General features: G+C 34.9%; 3 protein-coding genes and 1 long non-coding RNA gene across 6 annotated transcripts; 2 read left to right on the top strand and 2 right to left on the bottom strand.

Moving 5' to 3' along the window:
• On the bottom strand, window positions 2,302–3,679 carry LOC108663693. Its single transcript, XM_018128972.1, has 2 exons — window positions 3,242–3,679; window positions 2,302–2,465 (listed from the first exon to the last, which is right to left on the bottom strand). The coding sequence occupies exons 1-2, from the start codon at window positions 3,526–3,528 to the stop codon at window positions 2,444–2,446; spliced, it is 309 nt and encodes a 102-aa protein (XP_017984461.1). The 5' UTR covers window positions 3,529–3,679; the 3' UTR covers window positions 2,302–2,443.
• On the top strand, window positions 4,790–9,061 carry LOC18585792 (protein trichome birefringence-like 33). Of its 2 annotated transcripts, XM_018128978.1 has the most exons (7): window positions 4,790–4,982; window positions 5,090–5,312; window positions 6,620–6,797; window positions 6,916–7,115; window positions 7,223–7,381; window positions 7,587–7,935; window positions 9,024–9,061. In XM_018128978.1, the coding sequence occupies exons 1-6, from the start codon at window positions 4,805–4,807 to the stop codon at window positions 7,921–7,923; spliced, it is 1,275 nt and encodes a 424-aa protein (XP_017984467.1). In that variant the 5' UTR covers window positions 4,790–4,804; the 3' UTR covers window positions 7,924–7,935; window positions 9,024–9,061. The 2 variants fall into 2 exon arrangements, with proteins under 2 accessions (XP_017984467.1, XP_007008860.1); XM_007008798.2 differs by having other exon boundaries at window positions 7,587–9,030.
• LOC108663695 lies at window positions 7,507–9,111 on the bottom strand. The gene is made up of 2 exons (XR_001929703.1): window positions 9,024–9,111; window positions 7,507–7,919 (listed from the first exon to the last, which is right to left on the bottom strand). It is a non-coding gene; the product is annotated as an uncharacterized LOC108663695 (long non-coding RNA).
• On the top strand, window positions 11,105–14,170 carry LOC18585791 (protein trichome birefringence-like 33). Of its 2 annotated transcripts, none has more exons than XM_018128979.1 (6): window positions 11,105–11,496; window positions 11,623–11,839; window positions 12,445–12,622; window positions 12,714–12,913; window positions 13,004–13,162; window positions 13,575–14,170. In XM_018128979.1, the coding sequence occupies exons 1-6, from the start codon at window positions 11,322–11,324 to the stop codon at window positions 13,912–13,914; spliced, it is 1,269 nt and encodes a 422-aa protein (XP_017984468.1). In that variant the 5' UTR covers window positions 11,105–11,321; the 3' UTR covers window positions 13,915–14,170. The 2 variants fall into 2 exon arrangements, with proteins under 2 accessions (XP_017984468.1, XP_007008857.2); XM_007008795.2 differs by having other exon boundaries at window positions 11,253–11,496; window positions 11,628–11,839.

Here is a 14,537-nt window from a genome sequence, read left to right as displayed (position 1 = left end):
CCAAGTTTGTTTAAGTTCCTAGATCAATTTAATTGGTGGCCAAGCAATTAAAAGTATTAAGAACAAATTGGAATAAACAATTCAAATCTCATTAAAAATAAGTAAGACAAAGATTAAAAACTTAGACTACATGTGAGTTCAATTGCAATCATAGAAAAAGAAATTTAGCTACTTATGATTGCAAAAACAAATAACATTGTATAAAATTCAACCATTGAAAGTATCAAGAACGATAAAAGCTAAGGAATAAAACAAAACAATATTTTTCACCTTGATCTCCAAGTATCAACCTCAACTTGTAACTTCTTGAGTCTCTTAAAAGTTGTCTCCTAATGCTGTTAAACATATCCTATTTATACTAATGAGCTTAACCTAAAGTTCTTTAAGTTGACCTAGGGTTTAATTGGGCTTAAAAGTATACTAAAAGGCCCAAAAATCAATTATCAATCTTTACAATTTTTCATTCTCGGTACAGTACATTTAGTCATTTTCCGACATGATTTTCTCTATCTTCGAAGCAGAACTGAGCAAAGTGATCTTCATAAAAGTTGTAGCCATGTCTCTTAGATTTCTAATGGTCTAAGAATCGTATCATTTGGAGTTCTATAGCTCGAGATATGGCCAAAATACTGAAACATATACAAACAGATTTTGAGTCTTTCAACACCTTACTTTCCAAAATTAAGCCCAATCACTTTTAATCCTACAAAAAAAATATAAAAACCAATAAATAATAACTAAAATAAAAAAATAATATAAAATTAAAATAACTCACTAAAAAGTAACTTAATTATAAAAACAACTAAAAATAATTAAATTATAATTGAAAATTGAAGACTTAACTAATATTTAATAACAAAATTGAAGTAAAATAATTTTATAAAATAGAATTATCTCTTGTTACATTAATCAAAGCTTCTTCTCAAAGTTCATAGTTTAACCATGGAAATTTCTTCAAAAGAGAATTTGACATAAATTGGAGTTTAAGCAAAATTTCTTGAAAAGTTCAAGCAAAGATTAGGAAATGGATTGTACTCTCTCTCTATTACTTTCATATTCATCCATAATGAATACAATATTATTAAAGAACCAACAAAAGGACATAATGAATGTTATTAAGAGGAAATTTATGTGCAAGACTGCTATAAAAATCGATATAATCAAGAGGCAATTCAGCATTTTTGAAATAGCACATAACATCTGATAAAATATTTAATAAAGTCTTTGAGTGATAGCAAATCATTTGACTGAGTTGAAAAGTAGAGAACCTTACAGATACCAAGTGATCTTCCAGTGTTCAAATATGAAATACAAATATCATAAACTAATTCCAGTTACATTACCTCTATGAAGCCAGAATTTTGAAAATTCTCAAATGATAATAACCCAAACAAGGAGACAAATACTAACACAGAACAATTGCAAATAGTTTAGAAACAACCAAGCAAAGCAGTATTTTTGAGTCCCATCATCAAACTGCTTATTTGTCTCATCACTGTTTCAACAACAATAACTATGGTGAAAAAAAAGAAATTAAAATCAAGGTTTTATACACTCCCAATGGACAATGTAGTTACATCCAATTGTTTTACATTCAAGAGCTAGATCAAGGCAAGGCTCACCACAGCTATAGCATTCTGGATAATAATGAACCTTTTGGACAAAAGTGAGAGGATGTGGATGATCTCCTTTTGTGTAGATGCTTCCGAGCTTGATAAATGAGTATTTTGGAAGAACACACTTAGGATGAGCTGAATTGTCACATATTGCACAATGATAAAACCAATAGTTTGGATTTCTTTCTTCTTCACATATGTCACAATAATGAGATTCTGAATAATTATTATTATCACGATAAGTGAGTGAGAAATGATGCACATCTGATTTGTGTCGAGCTTTCAGTGGTAGATCGATACATTTACTATGCAAAGAGAAATCGCAACTCTTACATCTGAATGCATATCCATAGTAGAAAGGCTGACCACAAGCTTTACACAACCCTTGATACTTTTGATAGGAGAGGGGATGTTCATGTCCTTGACATTTGAGAGTAACGGATGTTAAAGCACATCGAAGGCAGTAACAACAGTTGAATTCAGTACAGGTGTAGGCAAAACCACTAGTTTCATTCTCACAAATATTACATGTGAAAATGCCGTCAGAAGTAATAAGTTGATGAGGCTTCATGTGTGAGTTTTGCCACAAGCGTTTCTTCATTGGTAATTCAGCACAGGATTTGTGAAGAAAGAAATTACACTGTGAACAATAGTAATAAGAAGTAAAGATGGATAACACGCAACCGTCACAACATTTGTCACCCTTGATGTCATTACTTAAAATTAAGTTGTGTTGATGGCTAAAATGTTTTATCTCAGTGACTATCACATTTTCGCCATCTTTGATCTCCTTAATGATTGAATATGGTAGCAATGCTGAATTTTCTTCAAGACTCTCTTCTGTTATTCCTGACTCATCAAAATTGTACCAATTATATTCTTCTATTGCACAATTCACATGGACAATATAATCACAATAAGAACAATAATAGCTTCCATGCTTTGAATTCACATCCTCTAGATGGCAAATTCCGCATTCCCACGATTTAAACTTATCTTGCCCAAGGAAATAGGTGTGGGAAATGGGGTGCTCAAAATGCCATGGGTGATTGAGGGTGCGTGACAATGAAATGCATTTCCTATGGACTATAATGCCACATGTAGAACAAATGTAGGATACATAATTCCCTTCGGAGCCACATGCATCACAAATGAATGGGACTCGTCTCCAAAATAGGATGAAAGGGTGTTGATGACTTATATCTTCAATAATTGGTGGTGGTGACCCGCATTCAATGTGAAGAGCAAACTTGCAAATTGAACAACAATAAACAAATCCCCTACGTTGGGTTTCTTGGCATATCTTGCAAGAGAGACGTTCACTATTAAACTGTAAAATAAGAGGATGTTCATGGAGGGGAAGGTGATTGACTGCACATGGATCTAAACATTTGGCATGTAGGTAAAATCCACAATCAGGAGATAAATACACAGAATCTAGTAATGGCTTCCAACATGCAAAGCACTCAGCTCCTTCGAGTTCTTCATCACCATTTTCCTTAGAGATCAATGGATCCATGGTGGAAATTTGTTGAATCTCTCCAATTCTTTTTTCAGCAATGTTATATGAAAACAAAGCACATTTGATATGAAGGTCTAATTCACAAGAACAATGATAAACAAACCTGTCACATATTTCGCCACAGAAATCACAAATAATAGACAGACTTGCATCATATGGCGAGCTTGCTAGAAGATTAAGGCTGTGGTTACGATGAAAGGGGTGATTCAGCTGTGAAGGTGCCTCGGCGCACTTCTTGTCGAGGTAAAACCCACACTCCACACAGCTGAAGCTTGGACCCGACACCAGCTCCCCACATCCTGAGCAATAAGCCTGCTCCTCACTTTCATGGCTTTGCTCTTCACTGAAAATCAGTGGATGTTCATGGCTAAAATGCTGAAGCGGCTCCATCTCTCCTTTCTTCTCGTTTCTGTAAGCAAGAAAACAAGTGATCTAGATGCGATCCTAGGGCTTTGGAATTTGACTCCCGAGTAGCAAAGTTTATGTAAGCGTCAAATAAACTTTGTCTTCGCTCTGCCGAATGGGTCTAACGGCCGCCTACCACAGGAGACTGGAAAAGTCTTGGTCAAGTTGGTAGTTAAACTCAGGCCCTTCTACCTGGCTTCCTCCATCCCAAATGGAGACTGTTTGATGGATACTTAAATGGGCTTTGGGCTCAAAATAACTTGGGCTAAGCTGCATTAAACCTTCGAGATTGGTTTGGGCCTTTACTCTAACCAAATCTAGTGAAGACGTCCAATTCTTCAGCGAAATTCTTAAACTTTTGCTGCCCGGAGAAGAACAAAAAAGGAAAGAAAGAAAACAAAGATTTCAGTGACTATAGAACCTGAATCGTGTTAGGAAGAAAACACTAAATAATTAAGCAACGATTGTGTAGTTTGTTAGTGATATTTATGTTTGATCAGCCCAATTTGTCTTAAAATTTATAATAATATTTTGGGAATCGATGCAATTTTATATTATGCACCAACCATATAATAATACATGCATGGAGAATCAAGACATAGAAGGTTATTGTTGATATAACAAATAATGAAATTCACCTAACTATTATATATTATAAAAATTTTGTTGCAAGTTCTTAATTCAATGCAAACAACCAAAACAAGAAAATTAAACTAATTTCAATTTAAAAAAACCAATTAAAATCCATATAGACAACTAACCACAATTATTAATTAGGTACATATATAAATAAAATATATATATGTATATATATAAACCCTTTTAGTTGATCCATCACTATTAGGTTGCTGACCATATGACAATGGGGATTCCAGTAGGAAAACATTAACATAACAGCCAACAGCTAGGAAAAAGGAAATTTCATTTCAGAATATCCTGAAAAAGAAAAGACGGACAAAGAAAAAAAGAACGAAACAAGTAATTTTTTTGCAAAATCCTAATAAATTAATACTCCGTATTATCTTTTAATTAGTTGTTTAATTATTCATATTAGTTAATCATATATGTCCAACATATGCTAATTATATATATACAGAATTAACATATTTAAACCTAGTGAACCATTGAAATTAACTTTTATATATTTGTACATTAATGCAAATGATCCTTTAAAGCAATACTATAAGCTTTCGAAAATCAAACCCCATTTTCATATATAGCTGGCCAAACCCGAAAGGAAAGAAAAGAAAAAATAAAAGAAATGAAGCCTCTTCTCTCTCCTTCCTCCTCTTCTGTTCTTAGGAAGGCACGTCTCTCACCTTACTTCTACACCTTGTTAGCTTTCATTCTCTTCGTTGTCATTCTTTACTCTGAGGACTTCCTCTGCAGCTTTGGCCAAGGCGAGCTCGTCCCAACGCAACCACCCATCTCTCAAACAGGTGAGTTAACACGTAAACTAAGTACTCAAGTTGTTTTTTGTTCTTTGGAGAGATATTGGTTGGTTCGAGGGTCGTCTGACTGATGCAGGGGTTTTTGTTGGGTTTAGAGAAGAAACAAGAGACGACGTCGTTGCCATTCGTGATAGGGAGAACTGAGGAAGGGTGCGACGTGTTCAGTGGGAGGTGGGTGAGGGACGAGTTCGCTCGCCCTCACTATGAGGAATCGGAGTGTCCGTACATTCAACCGCAGTTGACGTGCCAAGAACATGGAAGACCTGACAAGGAGTATCAGAAATGGAGATGGCAACCCCATGGCTGTGACCTTCCCAGGTAACTAAAACCAAACCAAAATCAAACAACTAGAAACCACATTCACATCTCTTTCTTTCTTTCCTTCTTCCTCTTCTTCTGTTAATGCTGGGATCTTAAAGAAACACTTTCTTTTTCGATTCTTGTTTGCCAACTGCCATGTTCTGGTTGTTTCAGGTTTCAGCATAGGAAATAGTAATGCATGCCTTCAAGTTCTTAAAAACGTGAGCCTTTTTCGGATTTTGACGTGAAGAATTATAGGAAAATTATTTTAAAAAAATCCAAAGCATTTAATGGTGTGAAAGTGTGAATAAAGATTATAAGACAAGTAAAATAGTTTTTAAATTTTACGTTATTTACATGCAATATCATTAAATTTGGAACATTAATTAATTAGCATATCCAATAATTAATTTTTTTTTTACTTTGATTTGATGCCATATCTTAATTTGTAGGAAATTGAGTTAGGAACGTATTGTATTATATATATAATTTAAAAGCTACTATTTGTATTGTTGTAGTTTGGTGTTCATGAAAAATGAATTTGTAATATATAATCAAAAATGAATTTGTAATATATAATTCAAATATTGACTAAATGATCAAAAATTACTACATTATGAAAAAAATATTTCTCTTTAATGTTTATCGTTAAATTAAATATTAAGATGTATTTATCACGATCGACCGGCCGGTGGAGCGGCCCCTTTTCTTCTCATGGTTGACCTCGCCAGTGTTGTGGTGGGTCGCACGTTGGGGCCTGTCTAAGTATAAACTATTCGGAGTTGGGACCCATTACTTGCATCTAGTCCAAGTATCTGGTGTATTTGGGCCCACTTTGATCTGGACCTGCACCTCGCTATGATTTTGCCACATGGATCGTATATTAGGTTAATGATGATTGTTTCTACAACTAAATTGGTGGGAAAAAAATGGATATTGGGGTTATTGGTTGGACTGCTTAGAGTCAAACTAGTTGAAAATTTTGAAGTAATAATAAAAAAAAGTAATACAACCACGAAGTTAGTTCTATACCCTGAAGTTGATTTTATTTTTTAAATTTTAATATAAATATATCAAAATTAAAAGTTTGTTATCTTAATTTTTATATTAATTTTTGTAAAACTCGAAGAGGGATAAACATTTAAAAATGGAAAGGGAATATATTATTTTTCTTTCTTTAATTTAAAACCATTTGGTTTCAATTTGTGTGTAACATCTCGAGAAAAAGCATTGTTTTTCATTTCTATTCATTATGAAATAAAACTTATATTATTTACTTTGATTTAGTATGTATAATGATGCTTGTCAAATAATCTTTGTCACAGTTTTAATGCCACATTGATGCTGGAGGCCTTGAGAGGGAAGAGGATGATGTTTGTGGGTGACTCATTGAACCGGGGTCAGTATGTTTCAATGGTCTGCCTCCTCCATAGAATTCTCCCTGAGAATGCAAAATCCATGGAAACCTCCCCGGATCAGTCACTAGTTGTCTTCAGAGCCAAGGTAAATTCATGTTGGAATTTGTTAAATTAATTTTAAGCTTCTCATCATGACTACTTTGGGATTGGTCTGATTTAGAATTCATTTTGTTTCTTCATTTTTTTGGTCTTTGTTTAATTAGGATTATAATGCCACCATTGAATTCAACTGGGCACCATTTCTTCTAGAATCGAATTCCGATAATGCTATTGTTCACAGGGTGGCTGAGAGGATGGTTAAGAAAGGCTCCATCAACAAGCATGGGAAGAATTGGAAAGGAGTTGATGTTTTGGTATTCAACACCTATCTGTGGTGGATGACCGGCCAGAAGATGAAATTCTTGTACTGTTTGCGTCTCCCTGAATTGATTCATCAGCCCCTTTTATGCCAATTTTGTTGCTTTATTACCTCTTGTGGGCTGATGGGATGGTGGCTTATGTTTTCCACAGGAAAGGGTCATTTGATGATGAAAAGAAGGATATTGAGGAGCTAACAACTGAGGAAGCTTATCGGGTGGCCATGAAAAGCATGCTGAAATGGGTGAGGAAGAATATGGATCGAAACAAGACAAGGGTGTTCTTCACTAGCATGTCACCATTGCATATAAAGCGAGTCAAACTCTCTCTCTCTCTCTCTCAATTTAATCTAATATAATAAATATTCACAAGATTGTGATCCTGGGGTTGCATGCAAACAAAAGAAAGAAGCTTAATGGAAAAAGACAAACATTATGCAGTATCGAGTCAAGTGCTTGAATGCCCAATTAGCTTGATTAAAACCACTCTGACGATTTGAAATTTTTATATTTGGTAGGAGCACTGAATGGGGAGGTGAACCTGGTGGCAACTGTTATAATGAAACAACTCTAATTGAAGATCCTAATTACTGGGGATCAGAAAGCAAAAGCGTTATGCAGGTGATTGGAGAAGAGTTCAGCAAATCCAAGTACCCCATTACGTTCCTCAACATCACTCAACTCTCAAACTATCGCAAGGATGCACACACCTCGATTTACAAGAAGCAATGGAGTCCACTGACTCCCGAGCAGCTAGCAAACCCTGTCAGCTATGCTGATTGTGTGCATTGGTGTTTGCCTGGCCTTCAGGATACCTGGAATGAGCTTCTATTCGCCAAGCTATTTTACCCCTGAGTACAATATTGGATGATGAAAAATGTGAAATCAAAATCCTCTTTGTAAATGGTTCGGGCATTGCCAACACGCAAGCGGCACATAACTCTTTTTTCCATTACACGTTTGGGTTCTTGGGATGGAGACAGAAGGGGAAAGAGGGAGAAAAAGAAGTGGATTTTTTTTGTAAAATAATAGTGATCGCTACAAAGAAAATGGTCACTTAAGTGATTGAATTGATTATTTTGTAAAGTTGAAATGAAGACTTTACATTTCCCGTATATAGAAAGCACTGGCATATGTTGATAAGAATAACAATGCAATATCAACACCATGTATGAATTAAAATTACTAAGAGAAAAAAATTAAACTTAAACTTTGAAATTATCATTTTTTAATATATAAAATTCAAAAATAAATAAATTATTTAACCTCTCGTATCATGATAAAATGTGTTGTATCTTATAAAAGTCTTGCATTCGAAATTAATATCAATACAAAATGTTTTGTATCTTTCAAAATTTACATATTTAAAATTATTGTCAATGCAAGATATGTCATATTTCTCGAATTTTATGCATTCGAAATTAATATCGAAAAAGGACCGGTAAGATCTAAAGCCAAGACCAACCTCTAATGGGTTACTGACCAGTTATGTACCATCCAAAGTAGGGTCCTAGGAGGGTCATACAATCTGATCTGTGTTTCAAACATACCGTCTGCTTGCTTATCTTGAAGATTTTTGTCTCTGATGCTCATGGAAGCATGCCAGCATTTATCTGGCTTCAATATAAAATGCAAAAGGCATAACAAAAACAAAAAGACAATCGGAAATATGGACCTCAGTTTTGCTAAAGAACTTGGTTTTACAGGCTTGAAATCGAAACCATCATCAGAATCAGTTATTTGAGCCATTGCTTACTAGCTTCTATGGTAAAATAAATTGCAGCAGTTCAAAGGAATGCATGGCATCATTCTGAAAGCTGTAGATTGAGGTTTCAGATGGGAAAACAAATTGAAATTTCCAAGGAATGGCATAATCTAGGACTACAAATTAACCTTCTGCTGTTAGTTATCACAAGTAAATGCTAATTAACAATGGATATAATTGAAGAGATTACCTGAGATTATAATGCTTGGGATCTCCACGAGAATGGGCCTCACAATTCTGTTGAATCTCTTGAATGCTATCCAAATGGAAATGCCAGCATTATTGGAACTTTTGGAGGAGACTGCACTTTTGACAAAAGTATATATAATTTGAAAGTGAAGTTTCCTACTTTCCTTGAGGATGGCTTTTTGCAATTTTGAGACCACATGATTTAGCTTTGTTGGAAACTCCGTAAGCAACCAGCCAATTATAGAGGAAAGAAATTTCCAATACCTTTTGCTTTGAAAATGGCAAATGACCCTTTACAAGGATTATATTACACTAATTAATGGTGAAATATTACTTCATGCTGACCTTATATATATATATATATATATCAAAGTGAATGGATGACCATTACTTGTTTACTTTTGTACTATATCACATATACTCTTAAGAATATTTTCACTAACCACTATTACATTTGAGCCAAGGTAATAGAAAAAAAAAACAAAAAATAGATAATGCAGTAATGTTAAAAAAAAAAAACTACAAAATCCAACTAAAACAATGGTGCCATTAGAGTGGGTTAAAAGACAATTACCAGAACTAGAAAACTAATACTAGTAGTAACTTTGGCAAAAGGGGATTAAAAAAAATCCATATATACAAACTTAATTATGAACATTAGGTGATATGGAAATTTGTTTAGTTGATCCATCCCTATTGGGCTGCTGACCCTATCAGCTGGATAACACTTAAACAACTGCTTCTTGTTGAGAATTAGAGTAAGAAAAATATAGAAAAACCAACAAAATAGAAGGTGAAATGCCGCCAAATCCTCACCTAAATCCCTTAAAAGAAAGCAACCCGCTCTTCAAAAAAAAAAAGAAGAAAAAGAAAGCAACCCTATCTAGTTTTAGTTCATCATCACCCCATATTTGTTCCCCCCCCCCCCAAGTCATTGTAATAATGGGCGTATAAAAGTTGGATAATGATATGCCATCTTTTGGGACACCCTTAGCTTGAAAGCCAAGGGAAATTATAATGTTCATTGACAATTATTCACTACCCACTACTCTTACATTCACTCATTGATTTCTTAATTCAAAAATTCGTAGGTTTTGTAGGTAGAAAATGACCCTCAGGATGAAAGGAACAACCGAACAACCCTTCTTTCTATGCAAAATTGGAAATGAAATATAAACATTTAGTATATTGCTGCTTGATTGTAATGAGCAAAGGGTCAAAGAACAACTAATCATTGAATATTAAAGCCTGTTAGAGAAAGATGGGGAACTAAATTGTCCTTAATTTTCATTTGAAAGTAAATGAAATTAATATAAATAGATACCAATTTTCTATGTTTTCCCCCAATATCTAGGATGAAGAAAGAAATCATATTCAAATTTAAGTGAAAGTTAAGTTAAATTGTGGGTTTTAATTATTATAACATTCAATACTCGATTTCAGTTGCACATGACTTGCAGTACATGAGAGCAATCTAAATAAATATCACCAAAGTCGAAGTAATGTTTTAAGTAAAACAATTGGATCCTTTCAAAATAAAGATTATATAAAAGAAATTTGTAAAATCATTTTATTTTTACATCTTAATAATTTACTCAAATATTTTTGAATGTGAACAAATTTTGATAATTTTATTAGACGAAATTAATGGTATAATTCATTTTGAGAATATGATTTTATCCATAAGAAACTAGTTGAGGAAAAAGACAAAGGGTAGTATGTGAGAATTATAGGAAATATTATAAGTGAGATTTATCCTATTTATATATATAATGTGAATAAAAATTCAATTAATTAAATCTAGTTATAACCCATATTCATTGAGGCAATGACAAGTTGTTTTATATGCCGTTGGAGTAAATGCTCTAAAATTTCAACAATGGACCACTTTTCCCCCCATGAACTCTGGTCCTACTCTACCCCCCACCTAATTACCTTCCAAGTAATTATAAGTATTAGTTAAATAATCATTAATTTATTCAATTATGTTCATATCTAATCTAAATTAAACAAAAATTCTAAAAAGTTGGCTGAAAATTCAACCCTTAGAACGTGACAATTAAACAGTTAAGACATGACCTGGTGACCATCTGCAAACCTGTTAAAGACTTTTTCCATCATCTCACAAATCTCAAAGCTTTGCTCCAGAGGATTGCAACCCTTTGCCATAGTTTCCTATATTTATTCAATCCAATCTCAACATTTCTATATTTCCCAGATACCCATAGTTATTAGTTACCATACGATAATCCAAAAGATAAAAAGCAAATTTGTTTTTTCCTTTTTTTTTGGAAGAAAAATGAAGCCTCCCCTTCCTTCTTCATCCTCTGCTGTTCTTAGAAAGGCTCGTCTCTCTCCTTACCTCTTCACCCTGTTGGCTTTCATTGTTTTCGTTGCTATCCTCTATGGGGAAGACTTCATGTGCATTTTCGGACAGCTTGAACCAATCCCAGGCCGACCAATCTCTAGACCAGGTGAGTTTACCTGATCAGTCAGTTCAAGCTCTTTTGTTGGTTTCTGACAATTAGCAGATTTTTTATTTTTCTGTTGAAAGACTACTGTTTTCGTTTGACTGAGTTGGGGTCTGGTTTTGGGGTTAGTGAAGAAAAGAGAGAAGTTGCCATTCGCTGTGGGGAAGACCGAGGAAGGGTGTGACATGTTCAGTGGGAGGTGGGTTCGGGACGAGCTGACTCGGCCTCACTATGATGAATCGGAGTGCCCCTACATCCAACCTCAGTTGACGTGTCAAGAACATGGAAGACCTGACAGGGAGTATCAGAAATGGAGATGGCAACCCCATGCCTGCGATCTTCCTAGGTAGAAACAGATACCTTTTGATCATCATTCCTTTTTTCTCTTTCAATCCTGTCATAATTCTAAATTTGATTCCTTTTCTTCATATTGTTTCAACTTTTCCTTTGAAGAACATGCCAAAAATCTTACGCAAATTTTGTCTTGTTCTCCTTTGTTCTTATTGTTTCATGGTATAAAACGTAACGCGTTTAGAATAATCATAATTTTAGCTGTATGTTATCTTGAATTGGCAAATTAGAAAGCTGTTACCTTTTTCCTTGGGGGGGCCATTATGTCTCCGGCCGGTGATTCCGGCTAGAGGCGGCTGCCCACGTTGCATCGTTGTACACGTGCCAAGCCAATGTGGATTCCTGGTCACAGGGATCAAAAATTGTCGGTGTTGGGTAAGTATCGAAATATAAAGGAGGTGGGACTCATTACCTGCTAATATTTCCATGTCTCAGTCGATGTGGGGCTTTCCTCTCGACATTCTGCGACGTGGAGAGAATCAGGGACCGCATTGGGAGCACGTGCAAAGCTACATTTTGGTCCCTTGAGTCAAATACTTGAACAATTTTTGCCTAAATTCATGATAATAGATTGAGGTAATGCTGTCCTGACTTTAACAGCTTCAATGCCACATTGATGCTGGAGACCCTCCGAGGGAAGAGAATGATGTTTGTGGGAGACTCACTGAATCGTGGTCAATACGTATCAATGATCTGCCTTCTCCATAGACTCCTCCCTAAAGATGGAAAATCCATGAAAACTTACAACAATGATGCCCTGACAGTGTTTCGAGCCAAGGTAAATTAAGATCAAATTTGTTTAAATTCCCATTGATTGCTTGTTTAATCGTGCAGCTAATCCTTTACAATCTTTCTATTCTCTTGTCTAGGATTACAATGCCACCATTGAATTCTACTGGGCTCCATTCCTCCTAGAGTCGAACTCGGACAATGCTATTGTTCACAGGATATCTGATAGGATTGTCAGGAAAGGTTCGATCAACAAGCATGGCAAGCATTGGAAAGGCGTCGACATTTTGGTTTTCAACTCCTATCTTTGGTGGATGACCGGCCTGGAGATGAAGATCTTGTATGTCTCATTCTCCCTAGATAGATTTCATCAATTCTTTTCTTGGTTAGGGAAAGGTCTGATTCCTTAATAATATGTTAATTTCGACAGGAAAGGGTCCTTTGAGGATGAGGAGAAAGAAATAATGGTGGTGTCAACTGAGGATGCCTATCGAATGGCAATGAGAACCTTGTTGAGATGGGTGAGGAAAAATATGGATCGCAAGAAGACAAGGGTCTTCTTCACTAGCATGTCACCTACTCATGCAAAGTGCGTAGAAATTAAACTCCCTCTGTTTTTTCTCTTATATATATCAGTTTAAAATCTGTTATAATTTATTATTATATTATTCCCACTCTTCAATTTTTTGATGAACACATGTATTCATATTTGATACATATACGACAGATATGAATATAGAAATTCGACCTTTCAAATATATTAAAAAAATTTTAAGAAATTGAACATACCTGTGTCGGACATATATCGTATCTCGCGGTCACCTTGATTTATTGCTAGCAGTAATACTTTTTGATGTACTCATGTCCAACACATTTGACGAATACGAGTATAGACATCATACACGTATTTGTATCCATATCCAACACTTACTCTGTAGATTTATTATTACTACTACTACTATTTTTTGGTTACATCAGTGATATAATTTCACAATTGGCAGGAGCATCGACTGGGCAGGTGAACCTGGTGAGAATTGTTACAATCAAACGACATTGATCGAAGATCCTAGTTACTGGGGTTCAGATAGCAGAAAGAGCATAATGAAGGTAATCGGAGAAGTATTCAGCAAATCAAAGTTTCCCATTACATTTCTCAACATCACTCAACTCTCTAGTTACCGCAAAGACGCTCACACATCGATTTACAAGAAGCAATGGAATCCGTTGACGCCTGAGCAGCTAGCGAACCCTGTCAGCTATGCTGACTGCGTGCATTGGTGCTTGCCAGGCCTTCAAGATACTTGGAATGAGCTTCTCTTTGCCAAGCTATTCTATCCTTGAATATAATTCTTCAGTGGTGAATATATATAAATATATCTGTCAAATCTTCTTTCTAATTGGTTTGATCATGGCCAGCAATACGATCGAGTGGCGGCTAATTCTTTTTTCCATTACTAGTTTTGGGGGCTTGGGGTGGGCATTGGTGTCAACATGTTGGACAGGCAAAGGGAGAAGAAAAAAATGAAAACAGGAGCTTTGTAAAATAATAGAGCTTGTTGGAAAGGAAATTTCACAAAGTGATTGAATTGATTGATTTTTTTTTCTCTTAACTTAAATTATCAGAATGAAAATATTACTTTCTTAGCTAATTTAGACAATATTTGCACATATATTTTGGCTTCATCATACCATAATATTCTAGTTTGTATCATGCTTATATGCCTTTGGGGCTATGGAGAAACTATGATCCAAATTTAATTGGGCTTTCCTTTTTATAAGATAAATTCAATTGGGTTTTCAAATGGATATGTAAAGGGCTCTGATCTTGGGTTAGGATTGTAGACCTATGCCAAAAAAATTGGTTGTTTGAGCTTTCATTACTTTATACTTGTGTTGTATATCACCCTTTTCATGTGGTAAAAGAGGAAGAAGTTAAACTTTATCATCTTTTTTTACTTTATTTA

The sequence above is a fragment of the Theobroma cacao genome, chromosome 10, assembly GCF_000208745.1.
Source record: "Theobroma cacao cultivar B97-61/B2 chromosome 10, Criollo_cocoa_genome_V2, whole genome shotgun sequence".
Lineage (NCBI taxonomy): Eukaryota > Viridiplantae > Streptophyta > Magnoliopsida > Malvales > Malvaceae > Theobroma > Theobroma cacao.
This window is presented reverse-complemented; position numbering and strand designations above follow the sequence as displayed.